The 18525-nt window shown below is 47.7% G+C and overlaps 7 protein-coding genes across 16 annotated transcripts; 4 read left to right on the top strand and 3 right to left on the bottom strand.

The window, feature by feature from the left end:
* Nucleotides 1–235: 235 nt before the first annotated feature.
* Nucleotides 236–1208, top strand: H257_17787 (hypothetical protein). The gene has a single exon (XM_009846716.1). It carries the CDS (start codon nt 686–688, stop codon nt 1040–1042), a length of 357 nt encoding a protein of 118 aa, XP_009845018.1. The 5' UTR covers nt 236–685; the 3' UTR covers nt 1043–1208.
* A 360-nt stretch (nt 1209–1568) lies between these two features.
* On the bottom strand, nt 1569–6753 carry H257_17786 (hypothetical protein). The gene is made up of 11 exons (XM_009846715.1): nt 6201–6753; nt 5864–6121; nt 5641–5802; nt 5228–5575; nt 4838–5134; nt 4391–4765; nt 4095–4314; nt 3845–4015; nt 3252–3444; nt 2790–2922; nt 1569–2715 (listed from the first exon to the last, which is right to left on the bottom strand). Exons 1-11 carry the CDS (start codon nt 6621–6623, stop codon nt 1819–1821), a joined length of 3477 nt encoding a protein of 1158 aa, XP_009845017.1. The 5' UTR covers nt 6624–6753; the 3' UTR covers nt 1569–1818.
* A 355-nt stretch (nt 6754–7108) lies between these two features.
* H257_17785 (hypothetical protein) lies at nt 7109–10516 on the top strand. Of its 4 annotated transcripts, XM_009846712.1 has the most exons (7): nt 7109–7440; nt 7497–7844; nt 8838–9227; nt 9831–9934; nt 10012–10061; nt 10128–10250; nt 10311–10516. In XM_009846712.1, the coding sequence occupies exons 1-7, from the start codon at nt 7119–7121 to the stop codon at nt 10471–10473; spliced, it is 1500 nt and encodes a 499-aa protein (XP_009845014.1). In that variant the 5' UTR covers nt 7109–7118; the 3' UTR covers nt 10474–10516. The 4 variants fall into 4 exon arrangements, with proteins under 4 accessions (XP_009845014.1, XP_009845013.1, XP_009845016.1 ...); XM_009846711.1 differs by having other exon boundaries at nt 10128–10516; XM_009846714.1 differs by having other exon boundaries at nt 10012–10250.
* Nucleotides 10517–12034: 1518 nt separating this feature from the next.
* H257_17784 (hypothetical protein) lies at nt 12035–12831 on the top strand. The gene is made up of 3 exons (XM_009846710.1): nt 12035–12207; nt 12258–12323; nt 12379–12831. The coding sequence occupies exons 1-3, from the start codon at nt 12132–12134 to the stop codon at nt 12747–12749; spliced, it is 513 nt and encodes a 170-aa protein (XP_009845012.1). The 5' UTR covers nt 12035–12131; the 3' UTR covers nt 12750–12831.
* A 107-nt stretch (nt 12832–12938) lies between these two features.
* H257_17783 (hypothetical protein) lies at nt 12939–13945 on the bottom strand (the record flags this gene model as incomplete). The annotated part of the gene is made up of 4 exons (XM_009846709.1): nt 12939–12950; nt 13027–13169; nt 13495–13853; nt 13911–13945. 4 exons carry the CDS (start codon nt 13943–13945, stop codon nt 12939–12941), a joined length of 549 nt encoding a protein of 182 aa, XP_009845011.1.
* Nucleotides 13946–14335: 390 nt separating this feature from the next.
* H257_17782 lies at nt 14336–15043 on the bottom strand. Of its 2 annotated transcripts, XM_009846707.1 has the most exons (3): nt 14862–15043; nt 14552–14804; nt 14336–14501 (listed from the first exon to the last, which is right to left on the bottom strand). In XM_009846707.1, exons 1-3 carry the CDS (start codon nt 15000–15002, stop codon nt 14446–14448), a joined length of 450 nt encoding a protein of 149 aa, XP_009845009.1. In that variant the 5' UTR covers nt 15003–15043; the 3' UTR covers nt 14336–14445. The 2 variants fall into 2 exon arrangements, with proteins under 2 accessions (XP_009845009.1, XP_009845010.1); XM_009846708.1 differs by lacking the exon at nt 14336–14501 and having other exon boundaries at nt 14508–14804.
* Nucleotides 15044–15156: 113 nt separating this feature from the next.
* Nucleotides 15157–18394, top strand: H257_17781 (hypothetical protein). 6 transcript variants are annotated; one of them, XM_009846701.1, is made up of 21 exons: nt 15157–15241; nt 15293–15322; nt 15382–15450; nt 15503–15553; nt 15622–15787; nt 15842–15951; nt 16035–16175; nt 16233–16283; nt 16343–16402; nt 16526–16644; nt 16710–16763; nt 16893–16929; nt 17001–17171; nt 17233–17403; nt 17463–17556; nt 17610–17669; nt 17758–17779; nt 17844–17906; nt 18013–18081; nt 18139–18239; nt 18294–18394. In XM_009846701.1, the coding sequence occupies exons 1-21, from the start codon at nt 15176–15178 to the stop codon at nt 18326–18328; spliced, it is 1740 nt and encodes a 579-aa protein (XP_009845003.1). In that variant the 5' UTR covers nt 15157–15175; the 3' UTR covers nt 18329–18394. The 6 variants fall into 6 exon arrangements, with proteins under 6 accessions (XP_009845003.1, XP_009845004.1, XP_009845005.1 ...); XM_009846702.1 differs by having other exon boundaries at nt 18013–18239; XM_009846703.1 differs by lacking the exons at nt 18013–18081; nt 18139–18239; nt 18294–18394 and having other exon boundaries at nt 17844–17954.
* Nucleotides 18395–18525: the final 131 nt, after the last annotated feature.

The raw sequence follows: 18525 nt of genomic DNA, 5'->3' as shown, positions 1-18525 counted from the left end.
TTGATATTATATCTATTTAAAGAGACTATTGATGAAACTCTGTTTATCGATAAACTTGGACATTTTCAAGAAGATGGATTAATGTGTTAGTATTATACACCATTTGTAACTCTGTTTTGCTATACCCTGTCATCACCCATAGTCATGCCATGACATCTGGAACAATTGGAACGAGTGGCTGCTGTGGTGGGATCAATCGCACTGTTTTGAGATCAATTCACTTTGCATTTTCCCACTTGAGCCGCAGTGACCATCAACGACTACATTTGACGGACCAACCTCTCATATGATTACAAACTTAGATGACGAATCTGAGGAATGGCGTTGACTTTCCTTGCCTAGCGTTCTGCTGGGTTTGGGTGTTGGCGCCGTTCACAAAGTGAAGAGCATTTCGAGGCATTTGTATGATGAGATTCTTGACTTGAGCTGTGTGTATATATATATTACGTGTTCTGTTGTGCTGGGTTCAAGGATGTACAAAAATATTTGCTACTCTTGATAATCAATGACGACACTTAAATCACCAAGATCGCTGAGAACCCACACCAGATAGTTGAGTTAGTGATGTATTTGTATGTAGTAAGCAATGACGAACCTGAATAGGGACATCTGCAGCGCATGCCGTAGTTGGCATGTACGTTGAAGAGACTTTCAGTGGAATCTCATTACCTGAGCTTATGTTTGCATGTTTGTGGCCAACCAAAGTGTCAAATTCTTACAGACCCAGTGCGGTGGTCAGTCAGGCCGTTTCTTTGGGAGAGCAATCGTGACGCCACCAGGTATCCGTTCGGAATCGTGGAAGGTATCCGCGGCAGCAGAAATGTTGTCCCGAGCACCCCCTGGTTGTCTGCACATTTGTGTCGGTAGTAGAGTAGGAACCACCGAGGTTTATATTGGGGAACAGTGCTTGCTCACTCGCTGTTCTACAGTCGTACTTCGGAAAAGGAAATTGGCAAACCAAAACCAACGGGAAATATATCGGTTGCTTCTTGTTGACCTGTCTCAGTGCTACAAATCACACCACCCCTCATCGTCGCATTAGGTAGTTCATCATTCCGCGCGTAGCAGAGTACGTACGTAGGTAGGTGGGTACCTGTCATGCATCGAATATAACCTTTTAAGTGGTGAGAGATTCGTGAGTGTTGTCCATCTGACGGACTACGTCAGAAGGCCCTGGATGCCTACCTGCCAAATAAGTGATAACTCGCACATGATTTATTCGTAAATGGTGGTTAGTCGGGGAACGGGAAGGAATAAGTAAGGAGGTTTTGATACTTGCCCGTGGCTGCGCTCCATTCGTCCGTCTACAGTAAAGCGTGGCCAGTGCAAATCTATCTATCTATATACAGTAGTAAAGAGACTCGTGATGCAGCGTGTATAGGTATTGCGTTATTCGGTGCTTGCTGGTGGACGTCGACAAGCAGTGTGAGTGTCGGTCGACATGAGCCCCTTCTTGGTTTCTTCCCTGCTCGCTGTGACAGATATAAACTATACTGTGTCTGTGATGTGGTTATAACTATACTGTTTCTGTGATGTGGTTTCTAACATTGGGGCGACTGTTATAATACTGACATAACTGCATTTTGCCTCGGGACAACACATAGTAACATCGGAAGCACACGGCGCTGTTATACACCGCTGTTACTGTAACAGGAGAACACGCCACAGTTTTACGCTCGCGTCGACACAAAACCAGCCAAACAACCAGAGGCAGCAGTCGCATTGTCACACACGTATACCGGTGCATGGGGGGGGGGCAAAGAGAAATCTCGCGAAGGCGCGACGGGGGGAGGTGCACTCTTCTGTCGGCACTTGCATTCACTCGTGTGGTTGCTTGGGGTGGACGCGGCCGTCGCTGACGATGACGACGGGGGACGACGGCAGCGTCGGGTCGAGGCCCCAGACGTCGATTTCGTGGCAAATGTCCGTCGGATGGGGTGCAAACGTCGTGTGGTACGCCTGGAGGCCGTACGCGCCAAAGCAGCACAGCACGCACACGAGCACGAGCATAAATAAAATCGACAGATTGGCCACGACCCCGAGCACGGCGTAGAGCTCGCCCCCGAACGAGAGCAAGCTTGAAAACGCGTACGCTGACGCCGACCAGAGCCCGAGACTGGATGCAAAGCCCACGGGAATAAACCAGAACCAGCACTTGGACTCCAACGCGAGCCGCAGGTTGGCCACCACGACCACGGCGCCGTTCATGACGAGCCCGACGTCCCACAGCCCCTGATCGAACCCGTGGATGCTGGACGGGCCGTGGCCGAGCACCGCCAGTGGAATGAACAAGATCACGAGTGACGAAATGCACGCGTCGAGGATCCAGAGCCAGAACCAACGAATGCTCCCAAACGACTGGCTGGCGTACAAAGACGGGTACTGCAAACTCATGGGGGCGCTCACGTGTTGGTCGGACACGGAGAACAAAAACACGGGCAACGCTGTAAAGCACACATTGTACAGCTGGTACAGCGAGTCGTAGTACGTCGACTGGCCCGAGAACGAGCAGTAGTACCCGAAGAAGAACTGCGGCAGCACCAGCAGCACGTTCTTGTAAAACATGTACAGCGTCAAGATGGACATGCGCCGATTCATCCATCGCCCGTGCACGAGCAGCAGCCTCTTGAGACTTTGGAACTCTGGGATCGAGTAATCGCTCGCGTTCGCAGCTTGCTGCCCCTCGGCCCCCATAATCCCCACACCAACATGTGCCTAGTGTTACAAAAGTGTGAGAGAGTGGTAGGTAGGTACGTAGGTAGGTAAATGCACAATGAATCATCATGTACCCTCTGGATCATCGGCACGTCGTTCGCACCGTCCCCCACCGCCAGCGTCATCACGCCCGTCTTCCGCCGCACGAGGTCGACAATAAACTCTTTTTGCTTGGGGGATACCCGGCAACACAAGACACTCTTGCATCTATGTATGTACATAGCATCATATATATATATATTTGTTGTGTTTCTTCTAAACTGGAGCGACATGGAGAATGAATCGACACAACCAAATTAAATGCACAGAAGAATCATCGGCAGAGGGAAGGATTGATATGCCAATCAGATTGCAGGAAACAACTATCAACGTGAAATTAGTGTGTGACTTCAATTAGTGTGACACCAAACTCGTTTTTACATAGAAAAGTCAGTACAAAGTCGATGTCGATCGATGGATTTGGCGATTCAGCAGCACAAAAGTCCACATTTTGGGTAAAAGAAAGACAATAACAAAGCGAATGGACGAGCTACTACCGATTGCTCGCTTGGATGAGTAGGCTTTGCAGCGAATCCAGCCCCACGATCAGTTCAAGAGCCGAATCGTCCAGAATGAGCGCCGTCGGGGGCGTCCTGTGGTCTTTGGGGGCATCGATGATCGCCTGCAACAGTTGACCCACCAACGCCGACGGCGTATTACCACCACCACCAGGTCGGAGGTCACTCAGCTCTACACGTGGATATTATTGTTGTGGTTGAAAATGATAATATATATACATCACTTGGACGTGTCATGGATATATCGTTGAAACTGATATGTGATATATTGTGAATTCGCTATAAAGTTCCAAAATGCGCGTGGGTTGTCTATTCAAGATTGAATCACGCTGGGGTTCTGATTGGTTGACTATACTGTAAGAGCCAATCAAATCCAAACAAAATTGAATTAGCCAATAGCATCGATTCAGAGGCGAGATTCGATTCGACGGGGTCTAGAAATTTGTACCGAATCCACAATATATATATATATATATATATATATATATATACAGTATGCGATCAAATGAATCAATGTATATATATATATATATATATATATATATATATATCGATAACAATAAAGGCCGTACCTTTGGTGGAGATTTGCACCACTTGCATGTCATTCGAAATGAGTTGCGTGGCGTGGCCAATATTCACAGCCGTGTCGGGTCGATCACCCGTGAGCATCCACACTTTGATTCCGGCGAGACGGAAGCACTGCAGCGCGTCCGCCACTCCGTCCTGCAACCTATCTTCAATGCCTACATACATATACATTGCCCAAGTCAGTTCAAACTGATTGTTTCCAGGCAGAGTAAGTCATGACGAGTAGTGTTGTACCAGTGATCCCGACAAGATCCAACTGCGTTTCAATGTCTCGCACAATCGCGTCCAGGTCGTCTTCAGTCGTGTCGGACGCGGTCTTGGCGGCCAAGTACTTGGCATTCCAGGCTTCATATACGTCGTCCGAGAGCTCTCTCTGTGCCACACACAGCACCCGCAGCCCCTCGGCCGCATAAGTGACAAGGTGCTGCTTCATCGCAGTGTACCTTTCGTCCTCCTGATATACACCAACATATCATGAGGAGGAGGAGCCATCACCTGCCTGAAACAGTAGATGTAGCTACTGTACGTACCTCTGCGTCCACTGGCGACCTCAGAGCTGGAAACACAACCGTGTCGGCGCCCTTGCAAAACAAAATCACCCCGGCAGAGCCCCCTCGTTCACGCACAATCATGGAGCTTTTCTTGCGCTCGCTGGAAAACTCAAACATGTGCAGCACGTCGAAGAGCACGGTATCGCCGAATCGGCTCACGGCAACCGACGTCGAGTCATGCCGGAGCAGAGTCACATCGAAGTGTTTGGCGGCACACACCAACGCTTCTTCGTCCGGGGAGATGGCCGAGTAGACGAGGCGGCCTGTGGCAGCGTCCACGATCGGCACCACGGCGCTATTGACGGCCAAGTTGACGAAAAACTGCACAAACCTCGGATGTCGCTCGTCCACGACCTACAATCATCCGTTGTGGATATATTATATATATGCCACTAGTTCGAACTAGGTCTTTTAGGGGGTATATACTTTTTGTTGGAGAGCTTTGTCGACAATATTCACGTGCGTGAGGTGGCCGCGGGGCGACACCATGTCCATGGTGCGCTTGGGAAAGGGGAGAATCGACCGCAGCCGGTAGTTGTTGGAAGTTGACGGCGGGAGGTACGACCCCCGAGGGGCGCTTGGGGGCGCCGCGACGTTGCCAAACGATACGCCGTCGATCGCGCACTTTCGAAACTCCATGTTATTGCACGTTAATGTGCCCGTTTTGTCAGTAAAGATGTGCTGGATCACGCCCAAGTCTTCGTTCAAGTCGGAACACCGAACCTGACACCAAGACAAGGACAGGTTGAGAGAGATGTAGTACTTGGTCGAGTAGAAGTAATGTGTGTATATATAAGAAGGGCAGTAGGGGTATACCGTGACGCCGACACCACCTAGCGCCATCTCCGTGTCCAAACAAAGCAAGATCGACTGGACGAACCGCGTAATGTCGACTGTCACTTGCAGCGATATCGGCACAAAGTTGGAAAATAGCAGCATGTACGTCAGAAACAGCCAAAATGCATTCAGCATGCTCTGGCTGTTGCGCGGGCTGTAGGGCAAGTCTGGGCCGAGGGCCTCCACGACCACGGCGACGATCTGCAGCACCACCTGCAGCACGATGATCTGGTACGTCATGATATTGGTCATTTTAGACAGTGAGCTCGACTTGAATGGAGTCTCGCCGGAGTTTTGCTGGATTTTAGTGTCGTCGCCCGTGTACACCTAATGAACAAACAACCATCGCTCGGACGTGTAGAATAAACAAAATATCTGGTGGCGTGCTGTACCGTGACGCCGACTGCCCAGTCCGTGTCCCGCAGCAGTACGCCCCGCAGCAACAAGTTGGAGATGCCGATGCTGACCTTGACATTGTCGCAGGTGGTCAACGTGGCCTTGAAGCGGTCGAGTCTCCGGCTCGGCTCTTCCGCTTCCACGTGCGCGCCGTGCATCTACGTCACACATGTTTTTTCCATCGATGGTTTGTTGTTTGGGTTGAATGTCACGACCAACCTTGGCCCAAATGTCGGCGTCGGCGGTCATGGGGTTGTCTGGCGACGCCAGCTGCGACGGCACCCACCGGATCTTGAGATTCGTCTCGCCGTCCAAGTTGGCAGTCATGGTGAAGCACTGCCCGATGGGGCTGCTCGATGCCAAGATGATCATGTCGGCCGGGATGATCTCGTTCTGGTGCACCTTGACGATGCTGCCTACATGCAGATCGGCCCACGTCGTGGCCACAAACGCGGGCTTGGCATCTCCGTCTTGCATCTACATGCGCCCTCCGATAAGTATGCATGCATTCGCTCGTCTACATCTAAGTAGTGGTGTAGAGGGAATCGCTGTTTACTTGAAGCGTTTTCGAGCTATTCTGGACAGTGTCGGCGTTGTGGCGGTGGATGTCCTCGATGAGATCTTTGATCGCGTTCACAAACAGGACAAACACAAGCGGCACGATTGTCGTGGGGTACCCCCCCGACAGCGTCACCTGCGGAATCACTTGGAGCACCGTGATGAAGAGGAAGTACATGTTGGACAGCCGCGCAAACTGCTTGAAGAGGTTCTTGAAGAGAAAGTTGTACGGCGTGTAGATGGACGTGGAGATACGATTCGGGGCGAACGACGTGTCGGGCGGCGGCGTGGACAACCCGACGCCAAAGTGCCGACACGTGCTGGCGCCGGTGGGATGGCCCAATGCCTTGGCGGCAGCGTCCGAGTCGACGCTGCCGTCATGCTGTCGTTCGTTGGATGGGACAATGATCGACTTGGCCATCGACGAGATGGACACGGCAATCAATCTATCGCGCGCCCACCTAGACCTTTCGGGATGTCGTTTTCCCAAAACCGAGTTGAAGCCCAGAAATAGACGCGCAAATAAAACCGAAATTGTGTAGGAAGGTCATGTCGCACACAATCGCCATGGTAACGATGCCTGGGCGGGCGTCGCAAACAAACATGTCCGTGAGCTGCGGGGTTTCGTGCGCCGGTAGCTGATGGCTACAAGATGGCGGTCACGATGGCTCGAGGTCACTGCTAGCGAGCGCGTATAGCTTGCTGGATGCAGTGCTATGAAGGCTACGGGGGGTACCCTTCATAGCTACCAAGCGATAAGCGCTCGCTCATGGTGTACTCTCTCGAGAAGCTGCTCGTCACACCAGGCAGCATGTACGAGCCATATTTTACCATGCCGTACGTACTCCGGATAACTATGACATTATCCGGATATCCCGCAGCGTGATTGGATGGAAGTACCTTGGTGTCGTGCGTTATGTGGTCATCTCTGCGGAAGGGCGTCGCGACCGTGGGTGTCCATGGGCGGCATGCGGCTCTTCAAACGAGATGTCTTCAAGCATCGCATGTGAATATGACAATGACGCGCCTGAGGATGCTGCCTAAGCAGTGGCCTCGTGGTCGATTTCGATGTTGGAGCAGTGTCTCGTCCGATCAAAACCAAACCGCGGACGACGACGAGCGCGAACAAGAGGAAGTGGAGAGCATCATGCGCAAGATCTTAGCTCAAAGCAAAAAGGTCGATGAAGGTGGAGATAGAGGCAAGAAGGAAGGCGGTGGGCTTGTCGACATGATCACAGGTACCAACCGACACACCACACTTCCAGCGCATACAATCACGGTGCTGCGTGTGTAGGCGGCCGCCTTCGCAAACTGGAAGACGTCAACCAAACTTATTACCCTGGACAAGCCTTCAAGGCGACCTCCCAGGACATGGTGTTCCGCGCCATGGCAGGCAATACGTTGATCACGGCACTCAAGCTGGCGGCATACCTCAAGACCGGGTCCAGCGCCATGCTCAGCGAGGCCATCCACTCCCTCGTGGACACTGGCAACCAAGGGCTCCTCATCCTCGGGCTGCGACAAGCCTCGTTCCAACCGGATAAGAAGCATCAGTACGGATACGGTCGCGCGGCGTACTTTTGGTCGCTGATTTCGGCGCTCGGGATCTTTTGGCTCGGCGCCGGTGCTACCGTCACCCACGGTACGCACCCTCTCTATTTCTCTATTTTTATTCATTTTGTATATATATATATTATTGATTTGATACGCATTCCCGGATCCCGTTCAATAGAATCATGCCGACAAACCGATCACGAATCGCTTCGATTGGTCAAAATCTGAAAATGCTTGTCGCTGATTGGCTACATTATTTTTTCTTTTGACTTCTTTCTTTCTGCGGAATCGGGAAAGCCAATGAAATTTCGCAGCGAGCTTTGTGACTGGTTCTCCGAATCGCGATGTAGCAAATTCATGTTAAATATAACGCTATACACTTCCAAACTTCGCGTGGTTTGCTAATCACGCTCGAAATGCAATATTTTTGTCTGAAAAATACCCCATCTAAAAGCGCTCTAATTGATTTGTCGATTGGATGCAAAATTTGTACCGAATCCACCATATATTAGTTGCTTCCCTTGGACTTAACGTGACCGACTATTGATTGTCATCCAATCAAAACCTTAATCCATTTTCATTGGCTAAAACCCAACCTCTATAGAACATATACCTGTATGAATGCATGAAAAGTATCTCCATCCTGGTGTTTAAAATTACTACTATTTTACATGATATCTGTTTGACATGGTAACTTTACATTGTCAAAAGTAAATTTTGTTTTTCTTTTTTTAGAATTTTTTTTTTTAATTAATTGAATTTTTAATTTATTTTTCTTTTTTAATTTAAAAAAAAAATATCGTCTTTTTTGGTTGAAATGTACGTTTTCAATACTTCACGCAAGTGTAAAAGTCGGCCCATCAATGGTCTCCAAAGCGTCAACTTCAAACATGATGCATTGTGCAATCATAAACCGTTTAAATCGATACTTTTTGGGGTTGTTCTAAACATTTGAATCGTTCGTTACGTATCCAAAACCCTATACTATATTCACGAAACGAAACGAAATAGCAACACAAATTTAGTCGAAACTGAACGCCCATCTATGATCGGTCACGTTATTATCTGCATTATTCTGTAGGCATCCAAACGCTGGTCAACCCGCCGACCGCAGAGGAGCTGGTGCTGACGTGGGAAGTGTGGACTGTGCTTGGGATGTCGTTCTGCATCGACGGCTACGTCCTGCAGCGATGTCTGGGCGAGCTCATGCAAACCAAACCCAAAGGCGTGTCCCTGTACCAGCACATCACCGACATCAAGGACCCGTTCATGCTCGCGGTGGTGCTCGAAGACTCGGCGGCGTGCACGGGGGTGCTCATCGCCTTAGCTGGCATCGGCGCCAGCTACGTGACAGGCAACCCCGTGTGGGATAGCGCCGCGAGCATCGGCATCGGCTTCCTTCTTGGCGGCGTCGCGGTGTCTCTCATTCGAATGAACCAGCGGTTCCTCTTGGGCCAATCTGTCGACCCTGGTACATTTATATGTTTCTTTGCTGTGGTTTTCACCCAAGTTTGGACTTTTGATGCTTCATTTCGCCCAATTGCTTTCGAATCGATTTTTAGATCAAATTTAAGCTTGTACAAACTATACTATACAACATGTAGTATACCTGATTTGCCCGATACGACTGGGCCGAAGTTTGTTGGATTGGCAGAAATTCGATAAGACGTGATTGGATTGGCTACTAGGCGGTTCTTTAATCCTTATTCTCTTAAGACATTCGATTCTGCTCAGGACTCCAGTTTCGAATCGATTTGGCAATGTGTGTTTGGTTGAATTGATTCCGATGGTTGATTTCGATATTATATATATCTATTTATGGACCAACGATGTACTATCGCGTGTGCCATCAGTTTGGTGGATGTCGACGCCTGGGTTGCGATATATATATTTATGATATATACATATATACATCTGTTTCCTGGCTGAGTTGGAGAATTTATTTGTTGGCAATGAAGCGGCGCGAATAATGTTTAATTGGTTCGCTATATATACATGTATATATATATATACATGTATAATATATAGGCAAGCCATGTTTCTGAATATATATCGGATATATATATCATCATAGAGGTCGAACAAGGGATCAAGGCGTTGCTGTTGTCAAGGCCATCGATTGACAACGTTTACGCCGTGCAATCCCAGTGGGTTGGACCGTCCACATTTAGTTTCAAGGTACTTTCCACAATTTATATTATATATAATGTATTTCACTTTGTCTTGACAATATATATATATATATATTCCTTTAGGCGGAAGTGGACTTTGATGGGACATACATGGCAGCCCAGCTCCTCGAAATGTAATGCGAACATCATATACAATTTAATCACATGATGCTGGACATGATTGATTTGCATGGTTCTAGGTACAAGCCAGTGTTTCTGGACTCGGACTTGGAGAGCGAACTGCCAGTCATCTTGGCGTGGTATGCCGAAGATGTGACACGGTTGGTGGAGAAGGAGGTGCAGGAGGTGGAGGCCGAGATCCGGTACCCAATGCTTTGTCGCATGTTGAACCTTGTTGACTTTGAAATATATATGGGCGATAGGGCCAAGTACCCCGAAGCGGCGTTCATTGAACTGGAGCCGGATAGCAAGGACACGGACATGCGGGCGCTATCCAACATCGGCACCAAGTCGTTCCGAGCCAGCGAACGGGATGCCATGACGAGGGCACTGGCGCATCTCGCGCGCACGCTCGATAATCGTTAGGAAATCTAGTACAAACAACACGTTAGTTTCCATGTGTTCCACGTGCAACGCCATATTTATATATTTATACTATCGGGCGGGAAATAACCCAAAATAGCAACATGAAACGAATTGGCAGCATAATACGTCACTCGATCGCACGAGCTGTTATTGTCAAGATATTCGATTCGAAATGGGAGTGTTTGGGGGCTCACTCGAATGACCAAAATCACCAAATACATCGGCAGACAATCGATATACGACCAATCAAAACCCACAACACGAATCAAGTAGCCAATCAAATTCACTCTTCGAATAATTCAACATTAGTGTGATCTTTACATACAAAAGTGAAAGAATCGATCGATAGATTTGGCAGAGTTAGCACAAAAGTAAAAATATTGGGGTAAATGAAAATAGTATACCTTGTACACGCACGAGGGGTTGAGGACTTTCAACAAGACGCTATGCATGGAGTGGTGACTTCAGCTCAAACGTGGTCGGTAGTTTTATTGGATTTGACATTAAATTGTGAGAATATTCAACAACAATATTGCCTCAATTATGCCGTGTTTTATGACCAACTTGTTAGCTATCTGAGTAAGGACATGACTTTGGCTTTGAATTACCCTCTGGAGGGTGAAGGTCAAACGAAATGGCAGGATACCATGCAGCTCGATCGCACTAGCTCTTATCACATCTAGTAGACACACTTGGGGCTGAGGACTTTCGATTGGGCTTTCGACAAGTCGCGATTACCTGAATAGTGACGTCAGCTCAATTTCGGTGGTTTGAATGGATTTGAAGCTGAGAATTTTTACGTAGTACTAGTAACACAATACTCCGAGTAATATAGTATTGACTCGAAGTTAGTCATAACATAATTTATGATCGCCTTTGTTAGGGCCACTCTGGCTGCCACACACAAAAAATGTAAAAAGACGCCTCGTTTTGCAACTTTTCAGAAATATTATGACAATTTTTCAAACGACAGCTTTTGTGTGTTTGGCTACCAAATCTGGCGTTACATCAAAATATTTTGCTAATATTTTCTCACGTCCCATTTGAAATGGGAATTCTTTGTCAGAATATTATTTGACATACATTTTCTGTCGCATCCAGACTCGGCCTTATTACTGTAATCATCGAAGAAAATGCATGACTTCGATTTTCTCTGGCGGCTTGTCTACGAACGGTGCAGAGAATATTATTGTTATTGCAGAGTTAGTTGCGGGCTACTACGAAGTACTAGGTAAGGTATCTTTCAAGGCTAGAAATGTGGCGATTGCAGCATTATAGCGTGCGTGGCTTGTCCTCATAGAAGCCAAAAACCAAAAATATAGCCTACTTTGCAAGTAAAGAACTCGATGAATAAGATATATCTATTCACGCCACGATATATATGTATATATACAATGAAACGGTTGCCTTATTTCTAAGAAAAGTGCGCTTCCTAAGTTAACTGTGAATCACCAGTGAACATGCAAAGGAGGAGGTTTCTGGCGACCACGTGAGCGAACACCTGATCCGATTCACTTATTCTTATTACTATTATTACTACCATACGTTAATTTCGTGTGAAATTTTCTCTAAATTTCAACGGCAATTGGGAAGTTTTTTTCCGCACGAACATTTTCAATTGCTCGGATGCACAGAGCACTTGGCAGTCCGACGGCGCCATGGACGACCCAGATCTAGGCTTTCCGTTGCTGAAGAGTCCTCAGAGCTGCCGCATTTGTCGCGGCCACGAAACCAGTACAGTTCACTGACCAGTGTACATTCTTTGGGCTTACATATGTCGGTAGGTCGGAATGACATGCTGATTTCTGCGTGCAAGTGCATCGGATCAGTTGGCAAGATCCACACGCAATGTACGCTGAATCTGTGGCATTCATGTACTGATCCATATCTCACGGAGTCTTCCAGGTCTCAAAGCATGGATCTTATCGAGGCAGCTCCCCATGCACGAAGCCATGGCATGTGAACTTTGCAAAACGGCGTATCGACTAGTACAGCGAAGGCGGCTTGCGTGGGATCGGCGACATGCATTTAGTTGCAGAGCTATGACGTACGCCACTGCATTCGTCCTCCTCGTTGCGTGCACTGTGGGCGTGACCTGGACAGTTGGTGCATTGCTGCCGACCGTTGGGTCGTCGAATCTGGTCAACATGCTTCCGTTGATTATGCTGTTGGTTACGTCCATGCTGGTGGCCATAACGTCGTTGTGGCAACTCTTTTCAAGATGGAGAACGAAGGCGTGTATCCTGTACTTTGATGCTGCCGTGGAGAATTGCTAGCTCGATAGGTCTAAATTTTGTAATCGTAGCTCACAACACGATTGAGATAAGCACTAAACTCGTTAAGAAGGGTCACGACTTCCATATAACATGCGCGAACCATGTCCATCCATTTGATTTATGAGACAAGGCGACCGGCGGCGGCGCAATTATTTTTTTCATATCATTTTGAACTAAACCTACCTTTATCTAAATCTTCTTCTAAAACCAGGTATTAAAAAACATAAATTAAAATTTTTGGGTTTGCGAGGGCGGTCCAGCCGGACGTGTACACTACCCAGGCGCCGCACACCCCCGACGTGGAGAAGACCACCGCCATGCCAACCCACAGCCCAAGGAGTCCCCACCCCGCGTAGAAGTCGAGCAGGACGCCCAACGGCACGCCCACGACCACATACGCCACAAAATTCAACACGGTGCCTACCCATTGATATATATATATCAGTTTTTGTATGATTTTTAAAAAATGGTTTAGGACATATATCAATATTATAAATATAAGTATGCACTAGAAATGCCCCCTGGACAAATAAAGATGAATTTGCCCACAAATTTCCCCATTTTGCCACAAACCTCGCCACGAAATTACAGAATGCACAAGTAAACAGAAACAATATATAGCCAATCAGCGACAAGTATTTTCAGAATGACCAATGGGAGCGAGCGATATTCGTGATCGAGCGTGGTCTGGAAATTCGTACCAAATCAATAAATATATATATATCAATTGACAGATCTAAATTACCCATGTGTTGCAACCCGAGGCCTCGGAGTACGCCTTGCAAGGTCGTGTTGAGCGCATCGGCGACTTGGTAGATGGCGACTGTCACGAACGCCGTGAGTCGGATCACATCTGCATCTTGCGTGAAGAATAGCGGAAGCGCATGCCTAGCAGCGCGGCGAAGGCGAGGCCGATGGACACGCCGAGCACCACGGCGCTTTGGACTGTTTGTCGGGTGTTGTGGATAAAGCCAGCGCCCAGGGCGTTTCCCACTCGAATCTGCGCCGCCGTGCCAACCCCAAAGTGCACCATGTAGATGCAGCTGGTCACGTTGACCTGGATCGCGTTGGCGCCGATGGCGGTGGCCGCGTTCGATTCGAGTCCTACGTGAGATGATGGTCGTGGCTTAGCTAGTAGTGCCTGTGACACGGACGACGTACCGGCGAAGAACACGAGCAGCTCGAAACTCCACCATTCAAACAACATCATGAGCAACCCAGACGTCCCCAGCGCTACGAACGTCGGCACTTGCTTCACGGCGGCGGCCCAGCACCACCCTGTACATATATGTATCCGTTCTTAAGACATGTCGAGGAGTGCCAACTTACCTGACCAGCAACTTGCTTGATGGACGTACAAGTATACCAGCAACGACCACAACAGGCACGCGTTGGCCACGGACCGAGCGACGGCGGCGCCATGTACCCCCCAGGTTGTGTGAAATGTCAGAAAATACCCCAGCGCCGCATTCACGCAGTTGCCAATCGCGGCGCAGGTCAGCATGGGCTGCACGACATGCTGGGCTTGGAGCACCTGTGGGTCGTTGGTGTTACGAGTAGTATTAGTACTAGTAGTACAGTACTAGTAGTAGTACCTTTTTCAGCAACTCGTACCCAAACAAGAAGGGCAGGCTGGGTCCCATGATGCGGATCAAGTCGCCTGCCAACACTGCAATGTCGTGCGACTGGCCCAGCATTACGAGGATCGCAGTGGCCCACGCATTGACGAGGACGATGGGAACACATACAAGTCTACACCACAACACAGATGAAAAGGAGTTATACGACGAGGTATGTACTACCCCAACACCACGAGCCCTGTTTGAAAGTACATGCCAGTCTGTACGGACATGCCTCCCCCACAGCTTGAGGACATAATGTGTCCATGGCTGTGGCCAACCCGAGGCCGATGGTGACGCCTGTGACGTTCATGTACATGATGGCGATGGCTGCAGCGTCCAGATACAGTTGCACTGCGTCTTCGGAGTTGCCGGCATGACCAGCTAACACGAGCGTTACAATGCCCGGGGCGTACTCGAAGAAGAACGTTGCAGTCTAGGCCAACAACGCTTGGCAAGGGATAGAGTGGTGAGAAGGAGGAGGATACCGTACCACGGGCAGCGCCAGGGCCGCCATTTCGCGCAGCTCCCGCAGGAGACTTGGATCCGTACACAATGCGCGGATAGTGTTGATCGATACAGTTGCATGCAGCAGTGGGATCTTCTCATCTGACGTGGTAGGTAGATCCAGCATCGAATGACTCACGAAGATGGTAACATGCCATGAACATCAACTGTACAACTAGTACTACTATTGTCGTTCGTACCTTACAGACTGTACTACTGTAGTACAGTACTACGTAGTAGTATTAATAGGAAGCTTACTACTAGTAGTACTAGTAGTCCACGTAACATTGTCGGGACATCATGGCAGCGTCATCATGGAACCCGTTCAAGTGGATCACGGTCACGTCCGTGTCCATCGCCGTATTTGTACGACCTCCTCTCCATCGCATGATGCATACTAACGTCTCTCTCCATTAGGCGGCGTACTTTGCCTTTACTGCGTCCCAGGTGCGTTCATACTTCGCGCAGTGTTGTGCGATGCTGATGATGGGTGTACTGTGTACTAGATCTACGGCATCATGTTTCCCACGTGGGACTTGAATCCAGGCGACTTGTTCCTCGGTCCACTGTGGAAGGTTGGTACACGATCGTGTGTTTGTTGTTTCACATGCTGATCGATGTCACCAGGAAGGGCAAGTCATGGACGGCGAGTGCTACATATCCCCGCGGCCCAACTGGGTACATCCCCCCACCTCTGTTTTGATCGCATGCACCATACACTCAAGGACGCCGTGCGTGTACCCTAGGTGGCGTCGGACTTCACCAGCTCGCGCGTGTCGTTTATGGGACACTTCAACGACCTGTCGTTCGATTCCAACACCAACGCCGAGGCCATCGAGTTTAACATTTCCAGCTCGGCCAACGACACCACGTCCTTGAACGCACACATGTGGTCCCGCCTTCGCCACAACGGTATGTACTATCCCCAACGAATCCATGGGCGAACATGATGAAAACTTCTGGCAGAAACCGTGTACCTGCATGTGCATCTCACGCAACGTGGCGCGTCGCCGAATCCAAACAAACCCAACTACCACAAGCTTCTGACGCTGCATCAAGTGACCCCGCTGACCAAGGTACAAGTGCCAAACTGTAATGTAGTACCTTTAGTATTACTAGGCAGATACTAGAACTGTATCTCATGCACGAATACGTTTAGTTTGCCCCACGTCGCAACGTTCAAAATGCGACGCGGTTGCTGGATGCATTTTGGAACGGCGGCCCTCCAGATGACGCGCCGAGTCCTGCGACAGAGGAAGACCCGGCACTCTCTGCGGACGTCGTGTCGTACTGGAAGCCCGTCAGTCTTTGTTGGCGAAATATATTAATATATATATATATATTGATGGATTTGTAGGACATGGCCGTTCGATTCGTCACGTGTTTCAAGAAATTCCCACTAGCAGAGGTCTCGTATTATATATATGTTTTATTGAGAGTACATGAAATATATTTTTTATTGTATAGATTCCGCAATTAGTGTTCAACAACCTTCGCATGGAGAACATTGAAAACGAAGGCTGGAAGGTACGAGCATCGCAATGAACAACTATGTGAATATACGTACCACTTTGTTGATTCTTGATATATATATATATATATTTGCTTATATATCAATGGAAATAATACGCTGATGATTGGGTTGATTAGTACATGCCAGTGCTGTACGTGGATGAGATGGGCATGACAAGCGAGAAGCTCATTCCGTTGAATCGTTCCGTGTCGACCCTACCACTCAAATTGAGCTTTGAACCGATGTCGTATGCACGGTAATATTATTTTATAATATTTCTATATATTATCACTGAAATCATATCTGACAAAACCATACCAGGTGGCAAATGATGATGACGTTTGAAAATGCCTTGAAACAACAAAAGGACTTGGGGTAAATATATATATGTATATACGAGGCAAATAAATATATATATTTATCTATAAGTATACGGGGTAAATATATATATATATGTATATACTGTCCATGGAAGTATATATATAAATGTATCCATGCATGTAGATTTGGAGAAGACGAAATCGACAACATGCGCTTGATGGTATGTTATGATATGATCGTACGAGGATGACGGGAGTTCGTATGTCACTAATATATATATATATTTATTAGATTGCGGAGACGAATCCGTATTTACTGACCGTGACCATGGCCGTGTCGATGCTGCACATTCTATTTGACTGGTTGGCGTTTAAGAGCGATATTTCGTTTTGGCAGAAAAACGAGAGCTTGGTTGGCATTTCTATTTGGAGCATGGTGTCGTCCTTGGTGTCTCAGACCATCGTACGTCTATGATATATATATATATATATATATATATATATATATATATGATTTTGGGTAGGTATTCCTATACTTGATCGAGCAACATACGACGCTGCTGATTGTCGTGCCGAGTGGTATCTCGATTGTAATTCAATTGTGGAAACTCGGGAGGGCCACTCGGCCCAAGGTATCGCTGTCGTGGACGACGCTGGTGAAAATCGAGTTTACAAGGACGGATATGTCGTCTGCGGTATTTATATTCTCACATAATATTGCCATCAACGTATATATATATATATATATTCGTAGTCCAATGATATCGACAAAGTTGCCATGACGTACATGGGGTATACATTGTATCCGATGCTGGTGGGGTATTCCGTGTATTCTTTGCTTCACAAAGGTAAAAGAACCGTCGAAGTCATATAAGACTACAAGTTTGACGGCTATTTGTAGACCACACGAGTTTCTACAGCTGGATTTTGGGCAGCCTCACTGGCAGTGTGTATGCTTTCGGTACGTTTGAACTCGAATGATATATATATGTCAATGGATGATATATATATATATATTATGATTCACCGTTCGCTCACGATTGTTGTAGGCTTTATCATGATGACCCCACAGTACAACCAAGAGAACCCCAATGGATGGCTTGAACATAATAAATTTATATGTGGATTTGTGTAGGTTGTACCTCAACTATCGACTGAAAAGCGTGGCGCACTTGCCTTGGCGGTTTTTGATTTATCGGTACTGACCTTGTCGAGTTTGGCGTTATGTATTCGACTTGACACCATGATATATATATATATATATATACCTTGACAACTCATCGTATATATATAATTAAATATAGTGCACTGAACACGTTCATCGATGACCTGTTTGCGTTTGTGATTCACATGCCCACGATGCACCGCATCAGGTAAACTCGTGGCCGAGGCGTCTCGTGACTCTTTTTATGTCGTATGTACGTACGCAGCTGCTTTCGCGACGACATCATTTTCTTCATCTACTTGTATCAACGGTGGATTTACCCTGTGGATACGTCACGTCGACACGAAGACGAGCAGGAACAAGAAGGTAAGAAAGACAATATATCAAGATATACATACCATAATACAACATTTAATATAGGCGACAAGCAACCAGCCCACGAGCACAACGACTAGAAACCAGCCTCTTGTCAAGTAATCCATCCATTTTTCGATAATAAATAATCCTGTCAGCGTGTTATATATATACTATATATTGTTGATTTGGTACGAATTTCCGGCTGCGTTCAATCGACCGATCACGAATCCCTCGCTCGCTCCCATTGGCCATTCTGAAAAAGCTTGTCGCTGATTGGCTACAATAGTTTGTCGTT

This window comes from Aphanomyces astaci, assembly GCF_000520075.1.
Source record: "Aphanomyces astaci strain APO3 unplaced genomic scaffold supercont1.119, whole genome shotgun sequence".
NCBI lineage: Eukaryota > Oomycota > Saprolegniomycetes > Saprolegniales > Verrucalvaceae > Aphanomyces > Aphanomyces astaci.
Note: the sequence above shows the minus strand (reverse complement) of the source record. Positions and strands in the feature narration are given on the sequence as shown.